At 45.2% G+C, this 18850-nt stretch overlaps 8 protein-coding genes across 8 annotated transcripts; 4 read left to right on the top strand and 4 right to left on the bottom strand.

The window, feature by feature from the left end:
- Window positions 1–102: 102 nt before the first annotated feature.
- Window positions 103–797, bottom strand: LOC131288234 (small VCP/p97-interacting protein). The gene is made up of 3 exons (XM_058317350.1): window positions 636–797; window positions 403–570; window positions 103–275 (listed from the first exon to the last, which is right to left on the bottom strand). Exons 1-3 carry the CDS (start codon window positions 693–695, stop codon window positions 261–263), a joined length of 243 nt encoding a protein of 80 aa, XP_058173333.1. The 5' UTR covers window positions 696–797; the 3' UTR covers window positions 103–260.
- A 520-nt stretch (window positions 798–1317) lies between these two features.
- On the top strand, window positions 1318–2713 carry LOC131286043 (ATP synthase subunit b, mitochondrial). The gene is made up of 3 exons (XM_058314905.1): window positions 1318–1458; window positions 1745–2061; window positions 2136–2713. Exons 1-3 carry the CDS (start codon window positions 1431–1433, stop codon window positions 2502–2504), a joined length of 714 nt encoding a protein of 237 aa, XP_058170888.1. The 5' UTR covers window positions 1318–1430; the 3' UTR covers window positions 2505–2713.
- Window positions 2714–2929: 216 nt separating this feature from the next.
- Window positions 2930–4146, top strand: LOC131288948 (uncharacterized). Its single transcript, XM_058318130.1, has 3 exons — window positions 2930–3853; window positions 3920–4006; window positions 4063–4146. The coding sequence occupies exons 1-3, from the start codon at window positions 2930–2932 to the stop codon at window positions 4144–4146; spliced, it is 1095 nt and encodes a 364-aa protein (XP_058174113.1).
- A 100-nt stretch (window positions 4147–4246) lies between these two features.
- On the bottom strand, window positions 4247–5969 carry LOC131286461 (ER membrane protein complex subunit 2-like). The gene is made up of 4 exons (XM_058315414.1): window positions 5793–5969; window positions 5127–5692; window positions 4967–5062; window positions 4247–4903 (listed from the first exon to the last, which is right to left on the bottom strand). The coding sequence occupies exons 1-4, from the start codon at window positions 5824–5826 to the stop codon at window positions 4676–4678; spliced, it is 924 nt and encodes a 307-aa protein (XP_058171397.1). The 5' UTR covers window positions 5827–5969; the 3' UTR covers window positions 4247–4675.
- A 188-nt stretch (window positions 5970–6157) lies between these two features.
- Window positions 6158–8984, top strand: LOC131289972 (DNA replication licensing factor Mcm3). Its single transcript, XM_058319329.1, has 3 exons — window positions 6158–6291; window positions 6363–7652; window positions 7718–8984. Exons 1-3 carry the CDS (start codon window positions 6226–6228, stop codon window positions 8834–8836), a joined length of 2475 nt encoding a protein of 824 aa, XP_058175312.1. The 5' UTR covers window positions 6158–6225; the 3' UTR covers window positions 8837–8984.
- Window positions 8985–9045: 61 nt separating this feature from the next.
- On the bottom strand, window positions 9046–10820 carry LOC131287118 (large ribosomal subunit protein mL65). The gene is made up of 2 exons (XM_058316135.1): window positions 10381–10820; window positions 9046–10312 (listed from the first exon to the last, which is right to left on the bottom strand). Exons 1-2 carry the CDS (start codon window positions 10818–10820, stop codon window positions 9085–9087), a joined length of 1668 nt encoding a protein of 555 aa, XP_058172118.1. The 3' UTR covers window positions 9046–9084.
- Window positions 10821–11531: 711 nt separating this feature from the next.
- On the top strand, window positions 11532–16385 carry LOC131288550 (regulator of nonsense transcripts 1 homolog). Its single transcript, XM_058317691.1, has 3 exons — window positions 11532–11776; window positions 11866–12238; window positions 12319–16385. The coding sequence occupies exons 1-3, from the start codon at window positions 11590–11592 to the stop codon at window positions 15245–15247; spliced, it is 3489 nt and encodes a 1162-aa protein (XP_058173674.1). The 5' UTR covers window positions 11532–11589; the 3' UTR covers window positions 15248–16385.
- A 162-nt stretch (window positions 16386–16547) lies between these two features.
- On the bottom strand, window positions 16548–18805 carry LOC131288551 (zinc finger protein ZFP2-like). Its single transcript, XM_058317692.1, has 5 exons — window positions 18630–18805; window positions 17665–18570; window positions 17127–17603; window positions 16822–17056; window positions 16548–16747 (listed from the first exon to the last, which is right to left on the bottom strand). Exons 1-5 carry the CDS (start codon window positions 18786–18788, stop codon window positions 16602–16604), a joined length of 1923 nt encoding a protein of 640 aa, XP_058173675.1. The 5' UTR covers window positions 18789–18805; the 3' UTR covers window positions 16548–16601.
- Window positions 18806–18850: the final 45 nt, after the last annotated feature.

Here is an 18850-nt window from a genome sequence, read left to right as displayed (position 1 = left end):
TTGCCTTGCGTTTGTAAACACCCGCTTGCAGTGGTGTAGGTTGGATACATCAGAATGAATCAGAAAAGAGCCAACATTTAAACTTTTTGAGTTCAATAGCTGACTTTCAATTTAATTATATACTTTTGATTCCATGATTTGGATTTATTTTGATTTTTATCAAACATAAATAAACACCTTTCATACACACAAGTTAACAATACATAAGTCCGAGGAATACATAAAAAAGATTTTTGCCTCCGTCAGAAAATCCTGCACCGCTAATCTTGCTGCCACTGCAAAGAAAAGAAAAGTTTTGTAGATAGATCCTGCAGAGAAGTAGTTGCAGTATGAGAGTTTATAGAGCCGTTCGGCTTCTTTCGCCTGTTCCTGAAGAGAAATTAATTCGGGGGGCAGTATTACCTTGAGCGTCGGCTGGCCACCCATTCTGCTAGCTTCCTGTTCCCGTCGTTCTTGTTCCGCAGCTCGCTGCTGTTGCCGGCGCAGTTTGTCCAAATCTTTGATTCCTCGAGATTCCTGTTCAATCCTTCGTCGTTCTGCGGCTTCTCGTTGTTGTTGTCGCCTTACTTCCTACGGTTGGAATGAATATGATTAGGAACTACTTTATTCCTTTATGCTGGAGACATGCAGATTACCGCATCTGGAGTTAGCAGTTCTTCGGTAGACCCTTTAAAGCACGACGAACACAACCCCATTTTACTGTATTCAAGGAAAATAAATCCAAACAAGATTTCCCAAAAATCTGATCTGATATGACTGATCAACAGCTGCTGCTAGGTACGACGGATTTTGTTGTTGACAAGTTAATGAAGCTGTGTCCACACCTAGACGATCCGAATGCTGCATTGGTTGAATCGGTGCTGATGCGTTACGTGTCTGCTTGCGTTCAAATTATACTTACGTAAATAATTCATTCGAATTATTCATGTCTTGTGTACATTGAACTGAATTTAATGATGGTTTAAGGTTGAAAACGTTGTTCTTTTGGCGGATGGAAAACGCAAACATGTGCGTTGCTGTGAAGCTGTGACCAGGCCCTAATTTGTTATAAAGCAACCCTGCACTAGTGATGGGAAAATCGGCTCCGACGAACTCCGGTAAATTTTGGAGCCGGCTCCGAACTACTGGCTCCAAACTACCAGCTCCGGGGCCGGGTGTGAAAAAAGCAACTAATCTCCACGAACTTTTCATTGCGAGATTATGTAACCAAAAAAAAGGGGTCCCGTATGCTTGGAACCGTCGGTGTGGAGCTGGCTTCGGGGTCGGTAGTGGGCTCCGGAGTGCCCACCACTACCCTACACATTTCATTTGACGTAAGGAAAAATAAAAAAAATACTGTCGACCATCTTTCTTCGTCGTCTCCGAACAGAGCGCACTAAGGCCCTTTCTTCAGTAAAACGATCGAGTAAATTGTTTTAAAGCGATTGAAAATGCTGTCCAGAGCGGTGCTTTTGTCAGGTGAGCATAGTTAGTGGGTCGCAATTTATCAGTTACATCAGAAATATCTTAAAAGGACAACAAACCTAGCATGGTATCCTGACGGAGAATAGTACGTTTATGTAATCGGCAAGTGTCAGAATTGCGGTTTCTTGTTCGTGAAAATAGCGAAACAGCCAAGATAGATAATCAAATAGTTGTGCAATCAAGTGCGATCGCCTAGCTGCTTGCCCTTTTGTCGTTCAATTGATAGATTGATAATGGTTTCCTTACTAAAATCTCGATTGCTTACGTGTTCTGTCGGTAGCGGCCAAGAAGCCCGCAGCCCTAGTGCTGGCCCGTGGTGCTTCCAGCCAGCCAGCTGAGCGCCCGAAGCGACCGGAACATGGAGGAAAGGTTCGCCTGGGATTCCTGCCCGAAGAATGGTTTACTTTCTTCTACAACAAGACCGGCGTTACTGGTCCGTATGTCTTTGGTGCAGGTCTGCTGACGTACTTGTGCTCCAAGGAAATCTATATTATGGAGCATGAATATTACAATGGCCTGTCACTTGCCATTATGGTTGTGTTCGCTGTAAAGAAGTTCGGCCCGGCGATGGCTAACTACCTGGACAAGGAGGTCGATGTAAGTATTTCTCCGCCAAAAATGTGCCAGCATCGCCCGATCTTGACGCGTTTCATTTTTGCGTTATTTTCCAGAAAATCGAAAACGAGTGGAAGGAAAGCCGCGAGAATAGCATCCAGCAGCTGAGCCAGGCCATCGAAGATGAAAAGAAGGAACAATGGCGCGCAGAAGGCCAGACAATGCTGATGCAAGCCAAGAAGGAGAACGTTGCCCTGCAACTGGAAGCCGCCTACCGCGAACGTGCCATGAACGCATACCGTGAGGTCAAGAAACGCCTGGACTACCAGGTTGAGCGTCAGAACGTGGATCGCCGCATCTCTCAGAAGCACATGGTGGACTGGATTGTAAACAATGTGGTTAAATCGATTACCCCAGATCAGGAGAAGGAAAACCTTAACAAGTGTATTGCCGACCTTGGCGCATTGGCTGCCAGATCGAAGTAAATACGATATGTGGTTATTTTTCGATCTTTTCAATCGGAGCCTAAAGGAAAAAAACAACAAAATGTTAGAATGTGCAAGGCTGGCAGTGTGACTTTGCTGTAGCATCTGCGGAAAAAACGCGTACCGACGTCGCTCACCGATGTATCCTCCAACAAACGCGTATCTAAATAATATATGGCATCGATAAGAGCGCCTCGATAGTGAAACAATTTATGGGTTATTGTTAATTTCATTCCCCTGACGTCTTTAGTTATTCATTCGGGCGATGGTTGATGACACTTTTTCAGGGTGCGTCGACCATTGTACAATTTTACCATGCAACCATTAGATGTTAGTTTCTCTTCGCAATGGCTTCTTCTAGATTCGGTCTCCAGCAGAAACAGTTTTTGAAGAGATCCATCGGACTAAACCTAAATCGTCAAATAATGGCTTTGTCGGATCTGTACTGTCCCAAACGCACAACATTTCGTAGCATATTTTTGTTCATCACCGTTATAGTATTAGACGTCATCGTATTTGTGGTAACCTGGCATTATGAGCCTCTTCATATGGCCACAGGCTCATATTTTCTCGATATTGGAGTGCCCTCCATTCTACTGATAGCCACAGCTGGTAGTATAGTGAAGCTTTCCCACATGCTCATTCGAAAAAGCAGGATTACAGAAATATCATCTTCGATACAGTACTTCGATAAAACAATTCAACGGTTGGACTTTCGCATGCGGTGCGATGAAGTCAATCAGTGGTTAACCGGACTAGTGGCTGGTTTTTTCATAGCTACACTACTCTTGTCCATTGCGACAGGCATTTTCGGCAATATGGTGTTCAACAAAATCGGCACCATCCTGCTGGTGGCATTTATCGACATTAGCAATATTCCATACATTGTGTTCCTCATTTTGTTCATGGCCTGTGAGCTAAGTGTTTGGTGCAGATTGAAGTTGCTGTGTACGTTGGTGAAAAACGGACTAAGCTTTACGGCATCAAGGGCAAGGAAAGATATCGTAATGCTCCACCATTTGGTAGCTGGCCTGACTGATTTACACAATGTTCTTTCCGCTATTGTTCAGCACATAAACGCTTTGTTTCTAGTGCAGGTTTTCATGTGCTTGGCCGCGTACACGTCCCTTTTAATATTTACCTTATTTTCGTACTATCGCGCCGCAGTAGTACTGGGCGAAACGGAGTACAACTTTGCCAGGTTAACGGTAGCATGGAGCATTTACAACAGTCTTTTCGTTTTGCCAACGATTTTGTTTGGGGCCTGGGCGCGAATTGAGGCAAATAGGTTTTCTAAATTGGTTCACCTAATGCTGCGTACTTCAAACGATAATCTTCTGCAAGACCAGGTAGGAAACATGGGAATGGGAAGCATGGTTTTTAATGCATTTAAATAAAATCATAATTTCTCTCAGTTGTTAGCCCTATCACTTCAATTACACCATCGTCCGCTGGGCATTAGAACATGTTTTGTCCCTCTCAATTGGCCAGCTTATGCATCGGTAAGAACAAAATTCATCCAGATATACACCGGCTCCATGTTACTTATTATTTGCAGATGATTGGTTACATTAGTACCTACGTCGTGATACTTATCCAGTTCGATAGCAAAGCAATGGAAATATCCAAGTTAAGTCAATAAGCATTATAATTGAGATTGGCGCAAATAAAACTTCACACTTCTTAAAAGCTTCATTAAGATTCATTCAATTGATTTACCATACAATTTAATAAGAGCCAATTAGATACTAAATCAATCCAAAATTTTATTTACCCTTCAATCAACGTAAAAATTTGCATTTCTCTCCTTACCTTACGAACAATACGTACTTTGCATTCTATTATCGACATCTACAGTAATTTGAATAAACGATATAAACTCATAACGAATGAAGATTAATCGATCCCATTGGTAAGGAAAATTGCGATTCTATTGGCTGCGTTACTATTTCGTCGCTTTTAAATCGATGGGTTTCAAAAAACTCGAACATAATAAATTTTCAGAGCTTTTTCATATCGTTAGCATACCTTTGAAAGTGAAATTAGATAGGACTAGCAAGTAGTGTATAGCAAGTGCGCCGTCTAGGTGTGATAAAAGAATGAACTTCAATAATTATATCGATCAACGATGATTCATACACACTATTGGGGATGATTTCAGGATAAATTGGTCAATTAGTCAACTTTCCAACATCCAAACCACCAAACGCTTGCTCCAGCGCTCGTAGTTCGCCATTGCTGTCGATTCCACATTTACCCGATTTGGTTTGGGTCATTTTGGTATCTTTCGCAGAGAGTTCGGTGCGTGACTGAATCTGTCCCATGACCCATTGTGCTAGTTTCTGTGCCTCCTTTCGCTTTGCAATGGCGGCCTTGGAGTTGGTGATGTGCCCACAGCACTGGAAATAGAAGTCTAATATTAGTAGACAATTCTTTCGATTCTTGCATTCAGTTTCACTTACCAAAAATAGTCCATATAAGGCCCGTAGATTGTTAACATTCAATTTCACCGCTTTGCAGTAGTGAGTTTTGGCCATCTCGATGTTATCGAGACCTCCCTATAGGACAGCAACATTAAGCTTTAGCTTCCGGATGCAAAATTCTATGGCTAATCCTACTCACCATCGTGTAACGAATATCGGCCAGTCGCTGGTGGATCAAATGACTGTGTGGATTGTGAAGAAGCAGTTCCTCCATGCAAAACGCAGCTTTAGCATATTCACTCTCCGCCAGATACAAATTGCACAGTTCATGCCAACCTTCTTGGTCGGACATGAAGATTTTCATGTACTCACACAACTCTTTGATTGCCTCCGCAGTACGCCCTTGCGCCTTGAGGAGGGCCACCTTGCGTTTCCGAGGTGCCGCATTCGTTTCATCTTTCCGAATAATGTGTTCCAACTCGTCGAGAGCGTCATCATACCTTTCTAGCCCTTCGAGCAACATCGCTCGGTACTTCTGTATGCGTAGGCTGCCGGGAAACTCGGCAGAAAGTATGCTAACACAATGTTCTGCCGTTTCGACGCGGTTGCAATCGAGGGCCGCGATAATAACCTGCTCTAGCACCAGGTGACGTTCGTTCCCGAGCTTGCCCTGTTTGCTAGACAGTATGGCATCCCAAAGCTGCATAACGTCTTCGCTCTTCCTTTCATTATCGTCTCGCCACTTTCGGAACAAATTCCGTACATCTACATTAAAAGGATGAAAACGAAAGGTTCGTTCATCAGTATCACCTGTACATCATGCTCGGCAGGGACGAGCAGAACATCAATTTAGGATCACATTTACCCGACCAACTCATTTCTTCCACATTGTAAGACATTTTCGCGACGCTGTTGGTTGGTTGCCCTAATTCACATAGGCAAATACTATGCGACTCGGTCCGGTTGGCAGGAAAACCCTAAATTTAATTAACAAATTTCCGATCAACACCTTCAATGGAACAAATTAGACCTCCGGGACTGTTCCTGCTGTCATCTGTAAAAATTATTGACAAATCACCATTTTGATCATTTGACATCCAACTAACGTCAAACGTGTGACAGCTGCCAAGCTCTGTGGTAGAATTTCGCGCGCATTTGACTGAATTATTGATATTTCCAAGCTTCGTTCTCGCGTTGGTGGTTGGTTGCTGCAATAGCTTTCTAAAATTATCAGTTTCACTTTTCTACGCTACGTGTTTTTGTTGTTGTTAAATTGTTTCGATTTGTAGAAACGCAGTATGGCTGATGAAGATCAACGGCTTGCCGATATTCAGCATGAGTATCTTAACTTCCTGGACGATGAAGTAAGTATGCTCACTGCTAGGGCTAATGGCTACGATAGGTAAAAGAATCTCACACAACGTTCTATCATTAGGAGGATCAAGGAACGTACACAGCCCACGTCCGAAAGATGATTAACGACAAAAGCAAACGTTTGGTCGTTAACATCAACGATGTTCGTCGGAAGAACCCTGCGCGTGCTATGTCTCTGCTGAATAGCGCTTTTGACGAACAATTGGCGTTCTCGCGTGCACTTAAGGAGTACGTGTCCACCATCGATCCGAGCTATGCCAAGTCGCAGGAAGATTTTTACGTTGCGTTCGAGGGAAGCTTTGGTAACAAGCATGTAACACCGCGTTCATTGACTTCGCGTTTTCTGGGTAATCTCGTGTGTGTCGAAGGCATTGTCACGAAGGTTTCGCTCATACGGCCGAAGGTGGTCAAAAGCGTTCACTACTGTCCCGCAACGAAGAAAGTCATGGAACGCCGCTACACTGATTTAACATCGTTCGAAGCGGTGCCGACCAGTGCCGTCTATCCGACGAAAGATGATGACGGCAATTTGCTGGAAACGGAGTTCGGTCTGTCTGTGTATAAGGATCACCAGACGCTCAGCATTCAGGAAATGCCGGAAAAAGCCCCTGCCGGTCAACTTCCCCGATCGGTGGATGTCGTATGCGATGACGATCTCGTCGATCGCTGCAAGCCTGGCGATCGGATCCAAATAGTTGGTAACTACCGTTGTCTGCCCGGTAAACAGGGTGGTTACACGACGGGCACTTTCCGCACCGTCCTGATTGCCAACAACATCTCGCAACTAAGCAAAGAAAATTCGCTCAACGTTACACGTGAGGAGATAAACATGTGCAAAAAGCTGGCCAAGAACAACGACATTTTCGAACTACTCTCGAAGAGTCTGGCGCCATCGATCCACGGGCACGAGTACGTGAAGAAAGCCATCCTGTGTCTGCTGCTGGGCGGAATTGAGAAAAATCTTGCGAACGGGGCACGCCTTAGGGGCGACGTTAATGTGCTGCTGATTGGTGATCCAAGTGTGGCCAAATCACAGCTCCTTAGGTACGTCCTGAACACGGCACCCCGTGCGATTACCACAACTGGACGTGGTTCGAGTGGAGTGGGTTTAACAGCGGCGGTTACAACGGACCAGGAAACGGGTGAACGTCGCCTTGAAGCTGGTGCCATGGTTTTGGCTGATCGCGGTGTAGTTTGCATCGATGAATTTGACAAGATGAGCGACATCGATCGCACAGCTATCCACGAGGTAATGGAGCAAGGACGTGTTACCATTTCTAAGGCCGGCATCCATGCATCACTGAACGCTCGCTGTTCTGTACTGGCTGCTGCTAATCCAGTGTACGGCCGGGTAAGTAACATATTGTTTGAAAAGAAAAAGGCCACCTTATCAATCTAACTTTTTTATTTGCAAAGTACGATCAATACAAAACACCCATGGAGAATATTGGCCTTCAAGATTCCTTGCTGTCCCGTTTTGATTTGCTGTTCGTAATGCTGGATGTTATCGACAGCGATCACGATCGAATGATCTCCGATCACGTGGTGCGTATGCATCGTTATCGAAACCCAAAGGAGCAGGATGGCGATGTGTTGCCGATGGGTGTGAGTGCCGTAGATATGCTTTCTACCATTAGTGCTGATTCCCAGGACGACAAGGAAACGCCTATGTACGAAAAGTACGACCCGCTCTTGCATGGGTCGTCTCGAAAGAGAAGCGACCAAATTTTATCCATGGAATTCATGCGCAAGTATATTCACATTGCCAAATGTTTGAAGCCGAAGTTGACCGATGCAGCCTGTGCGATGATATCGAACGAGTACTCCCGCCTTCGTTCCGAGGATCTGATGGACTCAGATGTGGCCCGTACCCAGCCGGTCACAGCGCGTACGCTGGAAACCCTGATTCGTCTTTCGACGGCCCACGCTAAGGCACGAATGTCGCGTACCGTTGCCGAAAAGGACGCTCAAGCTGCAATCGAGTTAATTCAGTTTGCCTACTTCAAGAAAGTATTGGAAAAAGAGAAGAAAAAGCGTCGCCGTGCAGAAGAAGATCATTCCGATGACGAACAGGATGAGGATGAAGATGTAGAGAATGAAGAATCCGAAAAAACCGATGGTCAGGAAACAGCCCGTCGCTCTAAACGTACCCGAGTCGATCCCACCACTGCCGACGATTCCGACCATGAAGAAATGCTAACGTCCTCTCCAGACCGTGGCGACTTAACCCGTAGACCGTCGATTGCCACCCCCGCCAGGGAAACTTCAACGGCAGGGGCCATGGATACCGCCGACTCTGAAGAAGGTAGTGCCGTGGCGATCACTGACGATCGGCTCAAGTTGTTCCGACAGGGTGTCCATATGGCATTCAAACAGTTCCGCGATCAGGCAGTATCTTTGTCACGTCTGACGAAACATATCAACGAGAACAGTGGTGATGAAATTTTCACGGCTGGAGAAATTACTGCGGCAGTTAATCAGATGACCGAAAGCAATCAGATTATGGTTCACGACGACATGGTATTCTTAATTTAAGGAACAGCTTAGGAAGTTTCTATTGTTTTGTACCTTTGTCGTATTTTACTCCATTCTCACAATATTTCACTTAGTTTTGGATTACATTTAATTGCTACTGGAACTGTTTCTTTTATAAATGATCAATAAACATTTTAATTGTAACGTACGCTTTTTGAGTTTAATTTCGAATGCTGGCTACAAGATTCTACTTTCGTGACACTTTTTTTCAATACGTTTATTGCCACAACGTTCTACCTTACATATATCTAGTGTCTTCGAACATTTGGATAGTAAGTGGCCTCAAATTTGGGCAGGCTTTTAGATCCACCTGGACGCACAGCTCGGGGGATATACTTCAGTGCGTGCTCATCCATTCGACGATTGTACATATTTTCTCCAAGTTCAAACGGTCGCCGTTTGGGATCCATTGGACGCGTCTTGTGGTCTATTTTGTATATTTTTTCCCACTGATAAACTTCTGGGATGAGCAGATGCCGAGGACGATTTGATGCGACGTGTTTGTAGGCCTGTTCCATGAACACACGACGCTTCTCATCCTCAATATCTGCAATTCGGGTTTCCTTTGGACAGAGGTAAGGCTTCAGGTCGACGGCACGGCTCTTCGGTGCATTTATGTAGAACATTATCAGATGTTGAAGAACGTCATCGTTTAAACCATGGATTCTGCCGCTATCGTCGACGGATTCGTACAGCTGCAAATCTTTCGTTCCCCAACATAAATTGTATCGTGGATTGAGGTCCACCTGGTCAGAGTGGACTAGAGTTGTGTTGAGTTGGTAAGCGTAGAATGACCAATTCTTTCCATCGGTTATGACCGTCTGCGTAGTTAAAGGGTAGCTGAGGTCGTTAAATATCGAGAAACCTTGATAGCATGCTTGTCCCAGGAGCCAAGCAAAGCTGGACAGTATTCCTTGCGCCTCGAGAGTATCGCCAAGATCGTTAACGGCACAGTGTCTATGCCTATTGATGACATGACTGCGACGTTGGTATGAGAGTAAACCAAACTCATGCTGATCACCTGGCCAAAATCCTGGCACGGTAGTGGCATGCCGAAATTCAGCAATATATCCCAAAGCCAAGGGATCGTAGCGGAACGCGGGAATATCGACATTATCGCTGTTAATATCCAATGTTGTTAAATCGTTCGTCACCAACGGGTCTAGCAGTTGCTTGTGTCTGATGGCCATGTACGGTTTCCCTACATACTGCATATTTCGGTCGTACGGATCGCTGGCATATTCCTTTTGCCACTCTTCGCCTTCTTTGATCTTGCGTACTAGTTTTGGGGGAGAGATGCCTCCTAGAAACCAAAATGCCTCGTGCCGGGGATCAAAATCCGTTTCCACTTCGCTCAGATGTTCGTATTGGGTTGCAAGGGCGTTTGTAATGGTTCTATTAAGCTGAACTAACAAAGATCTTACGACTGCTTCCTCCCTCTCTTGCGGAGATGTATTGGCGCTAATGCCTAGCTTGCTGAAATGACAAGAAAGAAAAATCTCTTTAATGACATCCTAGCGTAATAGGAAAAATGGATTCCGTACCATTTGTTAGCGAACTCGAACCCGATGGTATCCTCCAGTTGACTGCGAATTTGTTCCAAAAGGTTTGCTGCCTCGTTTTTGAGTGGGTCGTAGTGCTGAGGCAAGCCGGATTGGAAATACGTTCTGGTAGCATACTGAACGAATGGTTTTACATTGTACGGGAACTTCTCGTCAGTAAGAAGATTAGCTTTGTATCCATAGTATTTCGGCATGTTTATTTCGAACAGCTTTTCCTCTACCGAGCTGAGCTTGGCGATTCTATCATGCCATGACTGTTGTTCACGTTTTTTTCTGGCCCGGTAGGACAAGTCCTGTATTGGCGGATACTTTGGCTCACTTGAATAATCATGTTCCTGGCTTGGGAGAGGCCGCGAGGAAAAGGCTCTTTTTCCCCCGCGAGAAATCCACAGAAAACCGGGACGAAACGTATGCGAAAGCATTTTTTCAGAATTTTGCCGATTTTGTTATGACATCACGATTTACCTACGTTTGACAGTTCTACAATTCCGTCACAAGTTCAGCACGTGAAATACTGCACGGAAAAACATCGACAAGTTTCGGGAATTAATTTAATAACTGAACAAATGTAAACGCTGTTTTTTTTAAGTTTTGAGTGTTTTGAAATAAAATTTTGAATAAAATAATTAAATTAAATATAAAAATAATTTTGAATCATATGACGGATTGACAGATTTGACGTTCAATTTACGTCGCAGATTTTACTAGTGGTGGGAAAATTAAATCCCTAGCGATTCAAATCCATTCTGGTATCCGGATCTTCGAATCCAAATCCCAAACCGTCATATTCCGTAGGCTCACCTAAAATGCCAATTTTTCATATAATTTGTTAAAGTAACAGTTAGACAATCAATTCTCGAATTGATTCAAAGGCGATTTCGAGTGGTCCCCAGGACCATCAGGATCGCTATCACTATCCGCTCCCCCTGGGAGCTGTTTCATTTTTGTTCCCTTGGAGGTACCCACCACTATGCCACATTTGCTCATTCCACGAACGGTGATCCAAAACGAGGAAGAATATCTACGACAAAAGTGAAAAATACAGTACGCTTCAAGAGTGTTGAAATATCGAAACAGTTTCAAATACGTTTAATCTGTTTTGCGGTTAGATATCAGCAGGCATTTGTGATTTTCACCCCCAGCTGTGCGACACTAAAGAAATCCAGTGAAATCCACGAGGAGAGCTGCACAATGAGTGTTGATGCTTACGACGGAACCGCGGGTTCCCAATCGCTGACCTTCGTGGATACGGAGGAAAACTACTTCGTCGGGGCGGACTCCCAAGGAACGGAGTACGACTTCCGCGATTTCACTATACCGTCACAAAGTCAAACTCAGGCATCGCAACTTGACCATTTGGGTAGTAGTAGTCAGGTAGGTGCTGGACATTTTGTTGCTCGAATGAATATATGAAACTCATATTTTCCCTCAACCTACAGGTGAATGGTTTTGGTCGTCGTATTGGAGTGGATGCAACGAAACTGTCTGGCATTACGTCGGCCATTGGCGAGCTGCAGTTTGAGGAGGAGGATGATGAAATTGATCCCGGCGAAAATAAGGATCTCCCGCCGCATGCGTGTCGCTACTGTGGCATCAGCGAGCCGAGCACCGTCGTGATGTGTAACATCTGCAAGAAGTGGTTTTGTAATGGGCGCGGAAGTACATCCGGGTCGCATATCGTGAACCACTTGGTTCGAGCGAAACATCGGGAAGTGACATTGCACGCTGACGGGCCGCTTGGTGAGACGGTTCTGGAGTGTTATTCGTGCGCTGTGCGGAATGTGTTTGTGCTCGGATTCATCCCTGCCAAAAGCGATTCTGTAGTAGTGCTATTGTGCAGGTGTGTATCCTAGAAAATGCCTTAAAACATTCCAGGTGCGTTATTTTCATGTGCTTGTCAATTTTTCTCTATTCCCCCAGACAACCATGTGCGGCACAAAATTCCATCAAAGATATGAACTGGGACCAGGAGCAGTGGAAGCCGCTGATCGCCGATCGTTGTTTCCTGTTTTGGTTGGTAAAGATTCCTACAGAACAGGATCAACTACGCGCCCGCAAGGTGTCTGCGGCTCAGATTAATAAACTGGAGGAGTTGTGGAAGGAAAATGTGGATGCCACCTTTCAGGACCTGGAAAAGCCAGGTATCGATAAAGAGCCACAGCAGGTACAGCTGCGTTATGCCGATGGCTACCAATATCAAAATACGTTCGGGCCACTCGTGAAGCTGGAAGCAGATTATGACGAAAAGCTGAAGGAAAGTCAAACCCAGGAGAACATCGAGATCCGTTGGGATACCGGGTTGAACAAGAAAACTATCGCCTACTTCACCTTGGCGAAGAATGACGGCGACATGAAGCTAATGCACGGCGATGAGTTGAAATTACGCTATGTGGGAGAGTTGCATAAACCATGGAGCTGTGTTGGACACGTGATTAAGGTTCCGGATAACTACGGCGATGACGTGGGCCTGGAGCTGAAGCACAATCATCAGGCTCCGATCGAATGTTCGAGTAATTTTGCGGTGGATTTCATCTGGAAGGGGACGTCTTTCGAGCGAATGCAGCAAGCATTGCGAAAATTTGCCATGGACGCGAAAAGTGTCTCGAACTACATCTACACACGGCTGCTAGGAAACGTGCGTCCCGATGGCACCGAAGAGGTGCTGTTCCGCATGAACCTTCCGAAGCACTTTAGTGCTCCGAATTTGCCCGATTTGAACAGGTCGCAGGTGTACGCCGTTCGTCACGCTCTGCAACGTCCACTGAGCCTGATTCAGGGACCACCGGGAACGGGAAAAACAGTCACCTCGGCAACGATCGTGTACCAACTTGCCCGGTTGAATAGTGGGCCAATTTTGGTGTGCGCTCCCAGTAATACCGCAGTGGATCAGTTGACGGAAAAAATTCACCGTACCAACCTGAAGGTCGTACGGGTGTGTGCCCGTTCGAGGGAAGCGATTGACTCACCTGTCAGCTTCCTGGCTCTGCACAACCAAATTCGAAACATGGCGCAAAATTCTGAGCTCAAGAAATTGCAACAATTGAAGGATGAAACGGGCGAACTGAGCTTGTCCGACGAGCGGCGCTATCGGTCGCTGAAAAAGCAGGCCGAGAGAGAACTGCTGGAAGCGGCAGACGTTATTTGCTGCACTTGCGTCGGAGCCGGCGATCTTCGTTTGCAGCGCATCAAGTTCAACTCCATCTTGATCGACGAATCGATGCAATCGACCGAACCGGAATGTATGGTGCCGGTGGTATTGGGCGCGAAGCAGCTCATTCTGGTCGGCGACCATTGCCAGTTGGGTCCGGTGGTTATGTGCAAAAAGGCGGCCAAGGCGGGGCTGTCGCAGAGTTTGTTTGAGCGACTCGTAGCACTGGGTATCCGTCCGTTCCGACTCGAGGTGCAATACCGCATGCATCCGGAGTTATCGCAATTTCCTTCCAACTTTTTCTACGAGGGAAGCCTTCAGAACGGCGTCTGTGCCGATGAGCGGAAACTAAAGGTTGACTTCCCGTGGCCTTCTTTGGATTGCCCGATGTTTTTCCTGGTTACCCAGGGCCAGGAAGAAATAGCTGGCTCTGGAACGTCCTACCTGAATCGTACGGAGGCGTCAAACGTAGAAAAAATAACAACCCGCTTTCTGAAGGCTGGTATCAAACCGGACCAGATCGGTATTATTACGCCGTACGAGGGACAACGAGCCTATCTGGTTCAATACATGCAGTACCAAGGTTCGCTACACTCAAAACTTTACCAAGAAATTGAGATTGCTAGTGTTGATGCGTTTCAGGGACGCGAGAAAGACATCATCATCATGTCTTGTGTGCGTGCTAATGAGCATCAGGGTATCGGTTTCCTGAACGATCCGCGCCGTTTGAATGTGGCCCTCACGCGGGCCAAGTACGGCATTATCATTGTGGGCAATCCGAAGGTGCTCGCCAAACAGGAGCTCTGGAATCACCTGTTGAACTTCTACAAGGATAAGAAGGTGCTTGTCGAAGGATCTTTGAATAATCTTAAAGAATCATTGATTCAGTTCACCAAGCCGAAGAAAATCATTAACACTCTCAATCCCGGATCGCACTTCATGAGTAATGCCATGTACGATGCCAAGGAAGTGCTCGGGTCCGGGTTTTTTGATCGGAGCAACCAACCGTCTACTAGCTACGCTCATAATCCGCTGCTTGGTTATAGTACTGGTTCCGTGGGCACTTATCATCACCAAGGCGGCTTTTTGGACCATCCAGGCCACGGAAGTGCTACTACGGGTGCTACGGGTTCCGTCAACACCCCTCTCGACGCATTTATGCGTAAGATGCATGATCCCATTGGATACATATCCCCTCAGCGCTCGCATCAGGCAGCTGGCAACATGCCCGTCCCGGTGGGAATGTTCATCAACATGTCGAACGTTCCGCCACGTTTCTATCAGCAGCAACAGCAGGTAGCTATGCAGGCGGCCAAACAAACGCGTCGCCCGGTCGTTGGCAAAACCGCCGGCCAATTACTTTCTGCCACCGGGAACCATGTCGTTGCTAGTTCGACGAGTTCGAAATCGAATCGTCCGCGCCCCATCGGACCTCCAAGTAGTAGCGCAGGCCAAGCGGTCCGGGGCGGCGGCGGTGCTGGTGGTACCGGATCCCTTACCCAGGGCATGTCGCAGAACATGTCACAGCCTGGCTTCAGTCTGTCGCAACAACCGGAATTCTCGCAGGACTACATGGGTGAATATCAGTCCCAGATGGACAACATCCTTTCGCAGGATTCACACTACAACAGCCAAACGGGACCGGCTGATCGTCTGATGTTTGAGTTGCCCTCGAACTCGCAGTTCTCGCAGCCATACTGATAATCGCACCCGAGGGAGAAATCGATGCTGGAACGGCTAGGACGATGCGGATGCTATCATCAGATAAATACGATAAAGCTGAACCACAACCGGGAAATTAGATTCGATCGAGCGCATCGAAAGCAGGCGGAAGCCAATCCGGAGACCTCACCGGACGCAAGCGGAACGTGTGATGATGGTCATCACCTTGGGTTCAGTTTTCATCCACACGCCAGTCAAGTCTACCCCCCCACCGCACGACGCGGATAACTGGTGGATGGCTAAAGGATAAAACTTACGGGCCATGGCTTAGTTCTCTGAGTTGTTCGTGAGTCGCTCCGGTTCCCTCGCAATGGTAAGCAAATGAGGGCACTATGTGGACTGCTCTTCCGAGCTTTAATGCATGCTGCAATAGTACAAACCTCCCATGGTCTTCGCTGGGGTTACAGTGACAGAAAAATTGTGGCGCGATAGTATTGTGTGCTCACGATGTATTCGATGCCTGAAAACTCTAAAAAACGGAAAGGAATACTGCAAACAATTCGGTGCCCGAAGAGAATATCAGTTAATAGACTATGTTCTTATCTATTTCAGAAACTTTGCAGAAAGTTGGGTGTCGTTTACTTTTCGTACTTTTTATTATTTTTGTAACAGTCCTTCAAACAATATCGACTAATGCATGCGATCGTGGGAGCATTTTTTTAAACATTTAGTGATCCCAAGCATCACACGCTTTTCTTATACATGGATCCCTGCTTTTTGACCACCTCTCTTCTATCGCGGCACAATAAAGAAAATTCGTACATAATCAACATCCCCTACACAAGGTAACAACTGCTGGCCTTTGGCGTAAACAATAAGTTGTGACCAGCAAAATTATCAATAAATACGTCACTTGATTGAGTTGAATTATCTGGTTTAGCAGTTCAATTTATTTAGTTCGATCTAATAATATACTTAGTAAGAGTAGGAGAATAACACGATTACATCCAGGATGCCCAGATCGCTCAAACTTCTTTTTGTTTTTGTAATAACCTGAGACAATATGCCTTCGAGGCCAAAAGAAGGGCTGAGTTTTAGGCGTTCATATCGAATTGGAAAACAAAACGTGTGACGAGATGTAAGTCTTGGTTTTTTGATGAATAAAATTTAGTTTAAGCAGTAATTTTTGGGATACACGATTGAAATAGTTCAATGTCCGAAATTGATATAATTAGTTATTATTTTTCTTATTTTAACAAGTTCTTGGACACATTTATCAGTATTTGTTGATGGGGCATCAGGTGGAACAGATTACCGCAAATATGGAAATAATATTCATCAACGAAGCTACAATTAAAAGGAGATCCACTTAACCTACGAACATATACTTTTGTCAGGAAATTTTTCGATCATGCGTTTTCCGGTGCGTGTTTCGGTTAGCTGAACTGCTGAACTTTCGATTGCAGACGTCGCACGCATAGTTTTTCTCGCCCGTATGTACATAGTTGTGCATTTTTAATTGATAGCTGGTGGGAAAAGCTGGAAATAGAAATACGAATTTCATATCAGTATTAGTCCTGTTTCTTCTTATCGGAAGTTTCCGTATCTATTACCCTTTTCGCACAATGTGCAAGCAAATGGCTTTTCGCCTGTGTGGGATCGCATGTGCACAGTAAGATGCACGTGTAGCATAAATCTTTTCTCACAAACGTTACAGGCAAACGGCTTTTCCTTTGTGTGGGTGCGCATATGGATGGCTAGGTCGTGGTTCGCAGGAAAAGCTTTGTTACAAACATTACATAAAACCTTTTTCGCCTTTTTCTCTCCAGTATGCTGCCTCATATGTCCCTGCAAAGACAATGTTAAAATTTAGAGTGTTTCCTCTAACAACTAACCTCCAATGGACTTTGATACGAACCCTTAATTCGCCCTGACTAGGATAAGCCTTATCGCAGAGCTTGCACTTGAACGGTTTCTCTCCGGAGTGCGTCCGGATGTGCACCACTAGGTTACCGTTTTGATTGAAGCGTTTTGGGCAGTACGGACATTCAAAAGGCTTTTCGTTGGTGTGTATTCGCTCATGTGCTTTAAGCTGCCAGGATAGTTTGAATGATTTCTCACAAACGCTACACAAGTACGGACGTGGATCATTATGCACCTTCTGATGGGTCGTTAAGATGCTGCGAGTTGTAAAACTTTTATCACACTTGTCACACGCATACGGTTTCGTTCCGGTATGCCGTCGCATGTGGACATTTAACAGCGATTTTTCGTAAAAACGTGCCTTGCACACATCACAAATGTGCGTCTTCTCGCCAGTATGACGAAGCATATGATTCTTTAGTAGCGATTTTTCTGCAAACTTCTTTGGGCAGTGGTTGCACTCGAATCGTTTCTAAAAAGTAAATCGTCAAGAAAATAACTTTCAAATCCCAGAATCGTGGCATTATTATTACCTCGGAATGCTTTCGTTTGACGTGTTTGCGATAAAGCCGGCGTTCTGTAAACTGTATATCACAGACGTTACAATGTAGCGTGTTTTCTGGATGGAGGTCCCAGTTTTTCTGAGAGTAGTGCGGTGCCTCTGCTTCCATTGATGCGTGTATCAAATTGTTCAAATGTTCCTGTTCCATCTCCTCCTCAGTAGCAGCGGAAACGGAGGATGCTAACTGATGTTCCATGTTCTGAATATATTCTTCTGTTAAGGCATCTTTCAGATAGTCCACGTTAATGATTTCATCGTCTTCATTATCATCAACCAATGCAGTTTCTTTCGATATTGCTCCACAACTATTTCCTATGAATTCAGAGAGTTCCTGTTTTAGATTTTTATAAATTACTGATTCTCTTGAATCCCTCACTGGCGCTGTGCTTATACTGTATTTCATGGCCAAGCTGTTTCCGGGTGGAGGAGTAGGAGGAGGCTCATTCAGTAGATCACTAGGATTGAGCTGTAATGAACAGTCCTCTTCAGGGCTATTTGGGTGAGATTTTTTTTCATCAGAAATGGTGCCATCCAAGGGAGCAGAGCTTAATGTGTACGATTCTGCTATGGGACTACTGATCGACTCGGGAAAAGGATGTTCAATTGGAGTGTTACTTGTATTTACTAGTTGGAAGCGCAGCTCCTCGATTGGAACGACTACGGCCGAAGTTTCGGTGTTGCCGTCCGAATCAGTGAGGACTACATTTAATACTTCATACTTTGTCTCACTGTCCTGCTTTATGATAACTGATTTTTCTATCAAAGATCTTATGGTGGCATCCGATTGTTCACTCATTTGTCGGAAGTTGAAACACCTTTCTACTTCAATGCAGCAATCTATGCAGATATGACATGGCAGACCATCCGATTCTGAAATCTGAAATAAAACAAACCGGTGATGTACATTCAGAAAATTGCAGAAGTACGCATTCTTACTGAAACTCCGGAGCAGTTCATGATTGCTTCAGCTAGACTTTGTGCGAACAGGTCCTTTAACTGATCCTTTTCCTTTTCTACCAGACATGTTCTACAAATTCGATCCAAATATATAATTTTCGGTTTCTCTCCTGCCTGAGACAGTGATAGTCCATTCATTTTTATCGCAGTCTCGTAAGTCATACTTTTTGCGATATCGCTTGATTCTGTTAGATTCTCAC

The sequence above is a fragment of the Anopheles ziemanni genome, chromosome 3, assembly GCF_943734765.1.
Source record: "Anopheles ziemanni chromosome 3, idAnoZiCoDA_A2_x.2, whole genome shotgun sequence".
Lineage (NCBI taxonomy): Eukaryota > Metazoa > Arthropoda > Insecta > Diptera > Culicidae > Anopheles > Anopheles ziemanni.
Note: the sequence above shows the minus strand (reverse complement) of the source record. Positions and strands in the feature narration are given on the sequence as shown.

What these genes read in the sequence shown, in the direction of transcription:
- LOC131289972 (XM_058319329.1), top strand. Translation starts at nt 6,226, where the DNA reads ATGGCTGATGAAGATCAACGGCTTGCCGATATTCAGCATGAGTATCTT. An exon ending in TTAACTTCCTGGACGATGAA is followed by an intron (nt 6,292 to 6,362) that starts GTAAGTATGCTC and finishes TTCTATCATTAG; the next exon opens with GAGGATCAAGGAACGTACAC. An exon ending in CTAATCCAGTGTACGGCCGG is followed by an intron (nt 7,653 to 7,717) that starts GTAAGTAACATA and finishes TTATTTGCAAAG; the next exon opens with TACGATCAATACAAAACACC.
- LOC131288234 (XM_058317350.1), bottom strand. Translation starts at nt 695, where the DNA reads ATGGGGTTGTGTTCGTCGTGCTTTAAAGGGTCTACCGAAGAACTGCTA. An exon ending in AACTGCTAACTCCAGATGCG is followed by an intron (nt 571 to 635) that starts GTAATCTGCATG and finishes TTCCAACCGTAG; the next exon opens with GAAGTAAGGCGACAACAACA.
- LOC131288550 (XM_058317691.1), top strand. Translation starts at nt 11,590, where the DNA reads ATGAGTGTTGATGCTTACGACGGAACCGCGGGTTCCCAATCGCTGACC. An exon ending in GGGTAGTAGTAGTCAGGTAG is followed by an intron (nt 11,777 to 11,865) that starts GTGCTGGACATT and finishes GTCGTATTGGAG; the next exon opens with TGGATGCAACGAAACTGTCT. An exon ending in GTAGTAGTGCTATTGTGCAG is followed by an intron (nt 12,239 to 12,318) that starts GTGTGTATCCTA and finishes CTATTCCCCCAG; the next exon opens with ACAACCATGTGCGGCACAAA.
- LOC131286461 (XM_058315414.1), bottom strand. Translation starts at nt 5,826, where the DNA reads ATGTCTTACAATGTGGAAGAAATGAGTTGGTCGG. An exon ending in CCGATATTCGTTACACGATG is followed by an intron (nt 5,063 to 5,126) that starts GTGAGTAGGATT and finishes GCTGTCCTATAG; the next exon opens with GGAGGTCTCGATAACATCGA. An exon ending in CCTTATATGGACTATTTTTG is followed by an intron (nt 4,904 to 4,966) that starts GTAAGTGAAACT and finishes TTCTATTTCCAG; the next exon opens with TGCTGTGGGCACATCACCAA.
- LOC131288551 (XM_058317692.1), bottom strand. Translation starts at nt 18,788, where the DNA reads ATGAATGGACTATCACTGTCTCAGGCAGGAGAGAAACCGAAAATTATA. An exon ending in CTAGTCAGGGCGAATTAAGG is followed by an intron (nt 17,057 to 17,126) that starts GTTCGTATCAAA and finishes TTGTCTTTGCAG; the next exon opens with GGACATATGAGGCAGCATAC. An exon ending in TTGCACATTGTGCGAAAAGG is followed by an intron (nt 16,748 to 16,821) that starts GTAATAGATACG and finishes TTCTATTTCCAG; the next exon opens with CTTTTCCCACCAGCTATCAA.
- LOC131286043 (XM_058314905.1), top strand. Translation starts at nt 1,431, where the DNA reads ATGCTGTCCAGAGCGGTGCTTTTGTCAG. An exon ending in CAGAGCGGTGCTTTTGTCAG is followed by an intron (nt 1,459 to 1,744) that starts GTGAGCATAGTT and finishes TTCTGTCGGTAG; the next exon opens with CGGCCAAGAAGCCCGCAGCC. An exon ending in ACCTGGACAAGGAGGTCGAT is followed by an intron (nt 2,062 to 2,135) that starts GTAAGTATTTCT and finishes GTTATTTTCCAG; the next exon opens with AAAATCGAAAACGAGTGGAA.
- LOC131288948 (XM_058318130.1), top strand. Translation starts at nt 2,930, where the DNA reads ATGGCTTTGTCGGATCTGTACTGTCCCAAACGCACAACATTTCGTAGC. An exon ending in ATAATCTTCTGCAAGACCAG is followed by an intron (nt 3,854 to 3,919) that starts GTAGGAAACATG and finishes AATTTCTCTCAG; the next exon opens with TTGTTAGCCCTATCACTTCA. An exon ending in ATTGGCCAGCTTATGCATCG is followed by an intron (nt 4,007 to 4,062) that starts GTAAGAACAAAA and finishes TATTATTTGCAG; the next exon opens with ATGATTGGTTACATTAGTAC.
- LOC131287118 (XM_058316135.1), bottom strand. Translation starts at nt 10,820, where the DNA reads ATGCTTTCGCATACGTTTCGTCCCGGTTTTCTGTGGATTTCTCGCGGG. An exon ending in TTCGAGTTCGCTAACAAATG is followed by an intron (nt 10,313 to 10,380) that starts GTACGGAATCCA and finishes TTGTCATTTCAG; the next exon opens with CAAGCTAGGCATTAGCGCCA.